The 10,863-nt window shown below is 39.0% G+C and overlaps 2 protein-coding genes and 1 pseudogene across 2 annotated transcripts; all 3 read left to right on the top strand.

Moving 5' to 3' along the window:
• Positions 1-4: 4 nt before the first annotated feature.
• Positions 5-10,431, top strand: LOC148959212 (uncharacterized). The gene is made up of 2 exons (XM_089110853.1): positions 5-704; positions 10,037-10,431. The coding sequence occupies exons 1-2, from the start codon at positions 521-523 to the stop codon at positions 10,285-10,287; spliced, it is 435 nt and encodes a 144-aa protein (XP_088966979.1). The 5' UTR covers positions 5-520; the 3' UTR covers positions 10,288-10,431.
• On the top strand, positions 2,233-6,873 carry LOC148959214 (uncharacterized; annotated as a pseudogene).
• LOC148959213 (zinc finger MYM-type protein 1-like) lies at positions 6,979-10,046 on the top strand. Its single transcript, XM_089110850.1, has one exon. The coding sequence runs from the start codon at positions 6,979-6,981 to the stop codon at positions 9,238-9,240; it is 2,262 nt and encodes a 753-aa protein (XP_088966976.1). The 3' UTR covers positions 9,241-10,046.
• Positions 10,432-10,863: the final 432 nt, after the last annotated feature.

The raw sequence follows: 10,863 nt of genomic DNA, 5'->3' as shown, positions 1-10,863 counted from the left end.
GGGGCGGACTGGCTGGTCGGGCTATTCGGGCGATCGCCCGAAGGGCCGGTCGGTTTAAGGGCCGGTTGATAAAAGTGCAAAAAAATAAATTGGTTTTAAAAAGTGCTTGCGAGGCGAAAAAAATATACCCATGCGTTGATCTGTTTGCCTTGAATTTCCAGAGACCTTGTGGAAAAGAATAAATATACACGCGAGTACTTCAAAACCATCAAAATTATGAATTCATTATTGTCACCGCAGCCCAGAGACTTCTTCAGGAAACATATTACTGACACCTTGTTATATTCTTGACGGTATTTCCCTTTTGGCGGCATATTATACTTCAACAGCCCCGTTTGAATGTGATACTTAAGATTTTAACCTGCCCTGATGTCTTTTTATTTAGCTTTTGCTTGAAGCTGGTCATGTTTTTGCCTAAGCACAAGCTATTGCTAAATGTAATAAATTTAGAAGTTTAAAAATTCACTAAGCGATCTGCTCTGTGATGTGAAGCAATGAAGAGGTCATACGTAGACAGGGGATGAGCAAGAAGACTTTAACCAAAGGTGGTGCACAGAAACTTCGCGAGAAAAAGCTGCGAGACTTAAAAAATGATTCAGCTTGGATACAAAGCCTCGACAACTTTTTCACCAAACAAAAGCCACAAACGTCACAACAAACAGCAGCGTCTTGCTCCTTTCAAAAAACTCATACAAGTTATGGTGGTAAGTAAATCTAAAACTCTAAATTCATTACAGGCTTTTTTATAAGGAACCTACCTCAAGGCCTAGTTCCAAAAGTTCCTTATTCTTAGACCTCAAACCATCAAATTGTAGTACCAAAAGTTCCATAATAGTTCCTTAATTTGTTTTGACTACAATAAGCCTTAACACTTAATAAAGAGAGGGGCGAGGCAGCATATGATGGAAACTACTCAATGAAGCACTTGACAAACGAATAGCAAACATCAATGCGAGTATTTGCTGCAAATGAATGGAACCGGCTTTTTAGTTCTTGATGCTTGCAGTTATAAAAATTTTTCAAATCGAAAAGTTCTTTAGGGATTTCGTTTTTAGTAGTATAAGTTCTTTAAATATTTCGGCCTTCTAGATGTAGGCTCCTTATAAAGTGGTTCCTTATAAAAAAGAAAGTCTATACTATCAAGTCAAATGCACCCGACTCCCATAGGGGTATGGGGCTACACGATAAAATTTCAACAGGGGTGCTCATGTTTTTCTTTTGGGGTCAGAATTTGACAAATTGATATTTTTTGGTTTCTGAAAGTGATGGTGGTTTTTCGGAGGTTTAGAAATTATTTTTCAACAAATGAAGAATTTTAGCCAAACATTAAGGCACTTTTTGGGTTTCAAATCTTTGCGTTGTTTTTGGGGGCTAGAATTTTAGGCCTGCTATTTTTTGGTAAGCCAAGATTCCCTCAAAGGAGCACCCCTATCCGAAAACACACTGGTCGCCCCAGCCCACCCTGGAACCAGTTAGTTTACAATACTAGCAGGTATCAGATGTTCTTTATGAGTAAATGCGTATGTATGGTAAAACATCGGTTTGGTAGCCTTCCATTATTCCAGACCCATTAGTGATACTTGAGAGCACCCCCACCCCAGGGCCGCACTAGCCACCGGGCCCACCGGGCCCGGGCCCAGGGGCCCACAACCAGTTGGGGCCCCAAATTTTCTGAGGGATTTTTAAAATAGTTGTGGAAATGGAGTTTAAGAAAAGGAACCTTTGTGTTAGAGAAACTAAGCAAACATCTTGCGGTCCATAATGAGTATCACAGCCGACGTATTGGCATATGAGGGTGGCAAGCCTGACTAATTAAACATATTCTTTGCGTAGTATCACTTCATCTCGTGAACAATACTTCTCAAAATCTGATATTAGAATATGTGTCAATACTCTATGCTTTATTCAGCCTTTGAGAAAGATATTTCCTGTTTATTGTTCAAACACAAAGCCGAGCAAAACTTGCCACTGACTCTTCCTTTTTGAGAAAACTAATTTTTGGCTTGTCTGCATGCACACTTTACGTTTTCAATATGAGTGAAAGATATCCGAGTGGAGCAAAAAAGAGGAAATTGAAAAAGATCGTGAAGCATCGAATGAAAAGGTTTGGAAGCCAATCCCACAGCTATCAACCTTTGGGTTTAAACAATGATACGTCGGATAATTCTGTTAATGAGGCCGTAGTTGATCCAGATGAAAAGCATGGTGGAAATGGAAAAGCTGTACGGTACTTTATTATTATCATTCGTTATGTTGATTAGTAGTGGACATTTTAGGACAGTTTAGGACAGTAGAGAACTGGGACCGAGTTTCAGTTATTTTTAGTTAGATCTTCGAGAGCACGAGACAAGATGGCGAATCTTAGAGTTTAGCGATTTGTGTGCGGCACATTTCCGTACATACGTGGCGACCCTGCCAGGACACATACCGGGAGAATCATGGCAAATCCATCAACAGAAACAGCAACAGGAGATGGGCAAAATTTAGGCCCAGAGATTGATATCGAGAAGGAAATAGCGAAGTTGAATTATTATACAGAGCAGACAGATGAGCTCATAGAAATTGGAGACACAGTAGAAATGGAGATAGCAACAAATAGGGTGAAGGTAATCCACAATAAGATAATTGATTTGACAGGGAGAATTGAAGAGATGAAATTAGAACAAGGGGAATCATCTAGGTCAGTTAGGCAGTGGAAAAAGGATGTGAAAGATAAATATACAGGAATGTTAGAGCAAAATGAGAAAATGTTGAGAGCTTTAACACAAATAGAAACTCAAACAAGAGAGGAAGGTTTGAGAAGGGAATTTGAAAGGAAGCAAATTGAGCAGCTAAGGGAAGATAAGAGAATGCTAGAAAGACAAAAGCAATTAGCAGACCATGAAGAGAAAATGAGAAGGGAGAGATACTTACAAGAGAAGTCTTTATGGGAGGAAAGAATGCATGCTGAAATTAAACTTGCAGAGAAAAAGCTAGAAATGGAATGTGGGGCTAAGGCAACCTTTTCAAAACTGCCAGAGCTGAGAGTCACACCATTTAAAGGCACAATAGCTGACTGGATAAGATTTGAAAACATGTTCACAAGTCAAGTTTTAAGTAAGGGGTTTAGTGATGAAGTTAAATTTGGATATTTGTTAGAGATGGTGAATCCCAGAGTAAGGGATAAAATTGCAAATCTGAAACCAGGAAAAGTTGGGCTTGAAACTGCCTGGGAAAGGCTCAAAAAGGAATATGGGCAAAGGAATGCTGTGATAAACACACACATTGATGAAATTGTGAATCTACCTACCATAAAGGGAGTAAATTATGAGAAAATTCAAGAATTTTATGACAAGCTCACAAAGAATTATGATGCCCTGCTGACACTTGATGAAGAAAACATGTTGAGAGGATTTGTGATGACAACATTTAACAAGCTGCCAAATGTCAAGTCTGATTTGGTAAGGCTGGATGATGATTGGGAAAGCTGGGGGATGTCAAAGCTTATTGATAATTTGCAGAAGTGGTTGAAAAGAAACAAAACAGAGGAAATAGGAAAGCCAGTGGAAAAAAGAGAAAAACACTGGTATACAGGTGAAACAAAGGAGAAACACTCAAGAAAATGTATTTATTGTGATCAAGATCATTGGAGTGATAAGTGCAAAACACAGGAAACTATAGAGAGTAGGAGGAGCTTCTTCAGAGAAAATAAGCTATGCTTCAACTGTGGGAAAAAAGGACACAGGGGGGATAAGTGTCTAAGTAGGGGGTGCTACTTTTGTAAGGCTAAACACCACAGCAGCCTATGTGAAAAGCAGAAAGGTGAAAGTGAAAAAGGTTCAATTTTAACAGGATTCACACCTTCTGTGGAGGAAACACTCCCACCAATTTTGCCTGTAAGAATTGATGGAAAGGTTATTTGGGCATTCCTTGACACAGGTTCAGGAAGGAATTTCATTTCTAAGGATGCGTTAATGATGCTCAAATCAAAACCTGAGAGATATGAAACAAAAGATGTAACAACTATCAATGGAACAGCAAGAAAAGCCATGCCAATCTTTCAGATGACCATAGAATCATTAGACAAGAAAGCCAGAGAACATATTGAGGTTGCAGGGGTAGAAATGCATGATTTCACAACAGTCAAAAGGCCAGATTTAAGGAAATTGAAACAGCAGTTTAGACACACCAAAGACAAAGAATTCTACATAACAGCATCAGGGGAACATAAAATTCACATGATTATTGGAGACAAAACATACAGCAAACTGAGAACAGAGACAGTTTTCAAGGGGAATGATGATGAACCAATTGTAGAAGGCACATCATTTGGTTGGATTATTCATGGAGGAGAATTTTCTAGCACAAATTGCATGTTCACCAGAGAGCTTGGAAATGAATATGAGAGATTATACAGCCTTGACATACTTGGGGTTGAAGACAGGGGAGAAGATGACCAATTAGATGTTTACAAAGAATTCAAAGAGAACATTTCCAGACAAAATGATGGAAGGTATGAAGTTAATGTTCCATGGATACCAGGAAGCAATTTGGCAGAAACAAATGAGATGCAGAGCAGAAAGAGATTGAAAAATGTTGAGCGCAAACTGAGGCATGATGAAAAACTGCAGAAAGAATACACAGAAATTGTTGAGAATCAGTTAAGAGAGGGAGTTGTGGAGAGAGTTCCAAGTGAACCATCTGGAACAAGAATATTTTACATGCCTCACAAACCAGTTGTAAGAGAGAGCGCTGCTACCACAAAGGTGAGAATGGTATTTGATGCTAGTGCACGCCCAACGCCAACAACAAACAGCATCAATGATTGCATGTACAAGGGACCTGCGTTGCAGCCAAATATTTGGGACATTATGGTCAGAGCAAGAATGACACCATATCTGCTGCTAGGAGACATACAAAACGCATTTTTACAAATTGGAATTAAATCAGAGGATAGAGATGCATTCAGATTCTTATTCACACTGAGTGGGAAGGAAGAACACCTAAGATTTCTAAGGGTCCCTTTTGGGGGGAAGCCAGCCCATTTATGTTGGGGGGAACCTTGCAGCACCATTATGAGAAATTTACTAACACAGAGCTAGCCAGTACCCTAGAAATGCTCAGAGAAAATACATATGTAGACAATCTGATGTGTACAGGAATGAGCATTGAAGAGCTTCAAAGATTTAAAGGAGAGGCATCTGAAATACTAGAGGACGCAAAGTTTCAAATTCATAAATGGGAATCCAACATAGAAAGCCTAGAAAGTGAAAATATGGAGAATCCAAGCAAGATTTTGGGGCATGTTTGGAACAAGGAAGAAGATACTTTGATGGTACCCATAAACAAAGGGGAAGAGGATAAGGTCTCAAAGAACACTGTATTGAGTCAATTAGCCAGAATTTATGACCCCTTGGGAATCATTTCACCAACCCTAGTAGAAGGAAAGAGAATCTTCAGGGAGGCCTGTGATGAGAACAAGGGAGGGGATGCTGAAGTTTCTGAACCCCTTATGAAAGATTATTTGAGATGGATGAGACAGCTGAGAGAATTAAAGATACCAAGAACTTTAGTAAGAGAAATAAGAGCAGTTGATGCAGTGAATTTACACATATTTGCAGATGCAAGTGAAAAGGCATGCTGTGCTGTGACAATTGCAGTAGTGGAACAAGGATCAAGCAAAGTAAAGGGCTTACTCACTTCAAAGTCAAGAATTTCAAAGAGAAACACTTCGATAGCCAGACTTGAGTTGGTTGGGGGGCAAATGGCAGCAAACATGGCCAAGAACATTTGCAAAGCATTGAAGAATTGGCCAATAACATCAATCAATGTGTGGATGGATAGTATGGTGGCCTTATTTTGGATAAACAATCCAGGGAAACAATGGAAAGCATTTGTAGCGAACAGGGTGAGAAAGATTACAGAGATAGGGAATGAAATTGGAATAGAGTGGAAATACTGCCCATCAAGTGAAAATTTAGCAGACCTAGGCAGTCGGGGTGCGAACATAGAGAAAATGGTAGAAAAGAAGTGGTTTGAAGGGCCAGACTGGCTGCTAAATGAAGAAGAATGGCCAGAACAACCAGTGCTGAAGAGTTCAACAAGAAACTTGGAAGAACAAAGACCAATTAAAGAGGCAATCTTATTCACAAACGAGACAGAGAGTGATGAATGGGATAAGCTTTTAGAGCGTCAAAGCTATTGGAGAACACTTAGAACCACATCATGGTGTTTGAGATTTATCAAAAATTGTCTGCCACGGATCGGAGAAGTAGTACTAGTTGTTGGTGATGAAAGAAATAAAGGGCAGAGGAAGAAAGCGAGAGTAGAAGAGCTTGTGAAAGGAAGAGACGACGTAGTCAGGGGAGTGCTTTTGAGACACAAAGGACATCTCATAGAGCGACCGGTTCAAGCTATCTGCCCATTGGAGATTAGTTGTCAAGCGAAGGAGTCACAGACAGTGGAAACAATCAAAGGAGCAACTGATGACAAAGTCAATGTGATAACAGTTGAAACAATCAGCGGAGCAATCGATGCCAAGGCCAATGTGACAACAAGAGAGAAGAGAAGAGTTGCGGTGGATGCAGAAGTGAAGACGAGACTTTGTTTGGAAGAAGATTGAAGAGGACAACTGCGTACCGTAAAGGTTTGATAAAATTTGACTCGGGTATGTTACTTTACTCAAATTTTAGGGGAGTTTGTGTACGGTACTTTATTATTATCATTCGTTATGTTGATTAGTAGTGGACATTTTAGGACAGTTTAGGACAGTAGAGAACTGGGACCGAGTTTCAGTTATTTTTAGTTAGATCTTCGAGAGCACGAGACAAGATGGCGAATCTTAGAGTTTAGCGATTTGTGTGCGGCACATTTCCGTACAAAGCCGATTACAGAGAAGGCACTAGTGTAAATGAAAATGAAGTGGACAACGAGCAAGGCTTGCAATCAGTATCAGAATTCGAAACCGATCCATCTTGCTGGACTTTCATTTCCTTGGAAATGAAACGTTACTGGGCAGTACATGGACCAAAACAATGCCAAAACAGAGATGTATCATTTTTCAAGTCAAGTCGACAATACAAAGTGAATTATAACAAAATGAAAACAAGGTGCTTCAGTGCTTCTTTGCTGAAGATAAAGTTATCAAATGCTGAAGAGATTGACCGAGATTGGCTTTTGTATTCCCCAAGTTCGGGCAAAGTGTTCTGCTTTTATTGTAAATTGTTTGGAGGGTCTAGCACAACAGCTTTAGCAAGCTCTGGATTTGATTATTGGAAGCATCCTGAATCAATTTCCCAACACGAGAGGTCAGATGCGCATTTCGAAAACGTGAAGTTATGTACAGCATTTACAAATGGGGAAGGGTGGTTAATTGAATCACAACATATCAAACTTCTTCAACAAGAAGAAGAACATTGGAAAGGTGTTATTATTAGAGTCATTGAGGCTGTTAGATTTCTAGCTGAACGAGGATTAGCATTTCGTGGAGATTCGCATGTTATTGGACATCCAAAAAACGGAAACTTTCTTGGTATTATTGAATTACTGTCCAAATTTGACCCATTTTTAGCCGACCATCTTGCTCGCTATGGTAACAAAGGAACTAGAAAACCCTCATATTTGTCACAAAGAATCATGGAAGAAGTAATTTTTATGCTATCATCTGAAGTAACAAAATTAATTCTGATATCAATTTCTAACGCAAAATACTTTTCGATAATTGTGGACTCCACTCCGAACGTATCTCACATTGATCAACTAACATTTGTACTAAGATATATCGAAGATGGAGAGCCGGTGAAAAGATTTATCACTTTTACACCAATAAAGTCTCATAAAAGCGAATCTTTGACAACTGCTATCATTGAAACATTGAACTCGTTAAATCTGGATATTAAATATTGTTGCGGTCAATCTTATGACAATGCGTCAAACATGTCTGGAAAATATTCTGGAGTTCAGGCAAGAATAAAAGAAATTAACAAATGTGCCCTTTATGTTCCCTGCACAAGCCATTTCTTAAATTTAGTGGGAAATGCTGCAGCCCAATGCTGCTTACAAGCAGTATCCTTTTTCTCAACTGTACAAGAGGTGTATACATTTTTAGCAGCCTCCACGCATCGCTGGAACACTATGCAATCAAAGCTCTCCAAAAGGGAATTGGTTGTTAAAAAGATATGTGATACTCGCTGGTCTGCAAGACATGATGCTATAAGAGCATTAGTTCTGGCACCACGTTCTATGAAAGAAACTCTGGATGAAATTGCACTTGATGAAGATCAAACATTGTCCACTAGAAATGACGCAACATCCTTATCAGAAAAACTCGAATCTTTGGAATTTGAGTTGATGGCTGTGTTTTGGAATGATCTTCTAAAGCGAATACACATAAGTAACTTGTCACTTCAAACAGTGAGCCTGACGATGCCTTTTGCAATCGATCTATTGAACAGTCTTGAGCTATTCATTTCGGGGATGCGAAATAGAGAAGAATACCAACGGTATCTTGATAAGGCCAAAACGTTTCTAGACAGCACCGAACAGAAATTCAAAGATGAAATGAAAAGAAAAAAGAAAAGACTGAGACTGGCAGACGAAAGTGCAACAAAAGAAGTGGAGTTAGTTGGTGGAGAGAAATTTTACATTGGCACGTATTTGCCCATCATCGACAGCTTACAAACAGAACTTTCCATGCGAAAAGCTAGCTATGATGTTATTGAACAGAGATTTGGGTTTATCTGTGCATTACGAACAGAAGAAATTTCAGAAGGGTGCAAGGCCTTAACACATGCATATCCAGGGCACTTTGATGATGATATGGAGCACGAAATGATGCAATTTTTCAATTATGCTAAGGAACCGCTTCAGAAATACATAACCAAAGTGAGAGAATGTAAAAAACAAACGCAAGGGAAAGAAAGAGTCAGCAGAGGGAAAGGAATGAAAGAGCAAGAGCTTAAAGAAATATCAACTGGGCAGTTTTTACTTAACCTTGTCAGGAATAACAATACCCAAGCCACATTTCCCAATGTTATGATTGCTTTGAGGCTATTGTTAACATTGCCTTGCAGTGTTGCCTCTGGAGAAAGAAGCTTCTCCATTTTGAAAAGAGTTAAGAACCAGTTTTGTTCAACAATGTCACAAGAAAGAAACGTGGCACTGTGTTTGATGGCATCCAATACGGATATTTTAAGAAAATTAGATGTTCAAAAACTTAGTAGAAAATTTGCACTTACTAAGACAAGAAAACACAAATTTTAGAACCTATTTACTTGTTTTACAACTCGTTAAATCAATTTTCTGTTTGCCTTATTCGAGATTTGCTGTAGTTCTGTTTTGTTTGTTGTTAGTTATATAATAACCTAATCCATTGATCATATGCCTCTTTAATTCTGTCTGCAAGTATCTTCTCTCAGCACCTTTGCATACTTAGGAGGGGCCCATAACACCAGTGAGCCCAGGGCCCCCAAAGTCCTTAGTGCGGCCCTGCCCCACCCTGCACCTCTCTAATCTCAATTGTTAATTGTATAATCTGATCTCAATTACTTTCCAACGCCTTTCACTAATGATTTTCAGCTAGAGTGAAGTGTTCGGTTAGAAACTTTTTACAAATACGTAGATACTTTATAGGAACGTTCTTTTTTTTTTTTTTTTTTTGCTTGATTGTAACTGAACTCTGAACTGAACTGACTTACATAAAAATTAACATGCTTATATACAGAATTGAATATCTAAAATTAACACGAATGATGTAAGGAAAACAAAGGATAGGAAGGGCGAGTGAAGGTGATGAGTAAATTGAATAGCTTGGCAAAGATTATGTAAACAATAGGGATTAGCGAATGCGTGATATGAGAGTGACGTAGAGGATGCCTGTGCTGCGATGTGAGAATGTGGGAAAATGATGGAATGAATGAGAAGGAAAAATTAACGTGAACAGGCCTAAGTAGAGTCACTACAACTTAACCCTACTCTTTGTGCCTCGAGACGTTTAGTGCTTTTCAATCTTGATGTTACAGTAGAAAGTTTTGTAATTTCTTCACTTCTTTTTTTTAAGAATCAGATTCAGAAGAGGAACAAAAAAGCACGACATCGACAGAAGCATGCACCGAGGAAATCGAGAATGATTTTGTCCCTGATTGCCCGTCCCCGAAACATTCAGCGTCATTCAACGACCACTTCTTCAAGCGTCCAAAAGTAGCCAGCCTGAAACCTTTTTTGAATTTCGTCCTGTTCAACCTAGTGTTGATGTTTCATTTAATGTTGACCTTGCTTATTACTGCCCATGCGAACAAGGAGAGAAAATAAGAAGACACTGGTTGACGTATTTTGCGGAGAATCAGACTATGCATTGCTCAATATGTCTTGCATTTGGAAACAATGCTGATCCAGTATTCTCGTGTAATATCAAAGATAAGAAGCACTTATACACAAGAATAAAAGAGCACGAGCAGCTGAAATCGCATTCTCATTGCGCCGAAGCATACATGGCGTACCTGTCTAAGGCTATGCTTGAAAATGTAGTTGATCATGCGTCATTAAACAAGCAAATCGCCGATATTAATTTCAGACGCAGTGTACTTGTAAGAGTAATCGAAACAATAAAATTGTTAGGTCGGCAAGGACTCGCTTTCCGAGGAAAGCGAAACGAAGCACTTTACAAACTTTACGATGATTCGCTTAACCATGGAAATTTCTTGGAAATTATAAAGTTGGTTTCAAAGTTTGATGTTGTACTTGAATCCCATTTAACAAAAGTTGTTCAGAAAAGTAAGATAACTTTGGATCGTAGACATAGCCGAATGAAATCTAAAAAGGACGCCAAAAAGTTTGCGAGGGGCCGTGGATCGTTAATTACCTTTTTAAGAAAATCAACAGTTATAA

Source organism: Rhopilema esculentum, chromosome 10, assembly GCF_057945365.1.
Source record: "Rhopilema esculentum isolate cy_ngs chromosome 10, ASM5794536v1, whole genome shotgun sequence".
NCBI lineage: Eukaryota > Metazoa > Cnidaria > Scyphozoa > Rhizostomeae > Rhizostomatidae > Rhopilema > Rhopilema esculentum.
This window is presented reverse-complemented; position numbering and strand designations above follow the sequence as displayed.

Excerpts from the sequence above, each read along its gene's own strand:
- LOC148959212 (XM_089110853.1), top strand. The coding sequence starts at position 521 with ATGAGCAAGAAGACTTTAACCAAAGGTGGTGCACAGAAACTTCGCGAG. Across the intron at positions 705-10,036 it reads AACTCATACAAGTTATGGTG|AATCAGATTCAGAAGAGGAA; the intron begins GTAAGTAAATCT and ends CTTTTTTTTAAG.
- LOC148959213 (XM_089110850.1), top strand. The coding sequence starts at position 6,979 with ATGAAACGTTACTGGGCAGTACATGGACCAAAACAATGCCAAAACAGA.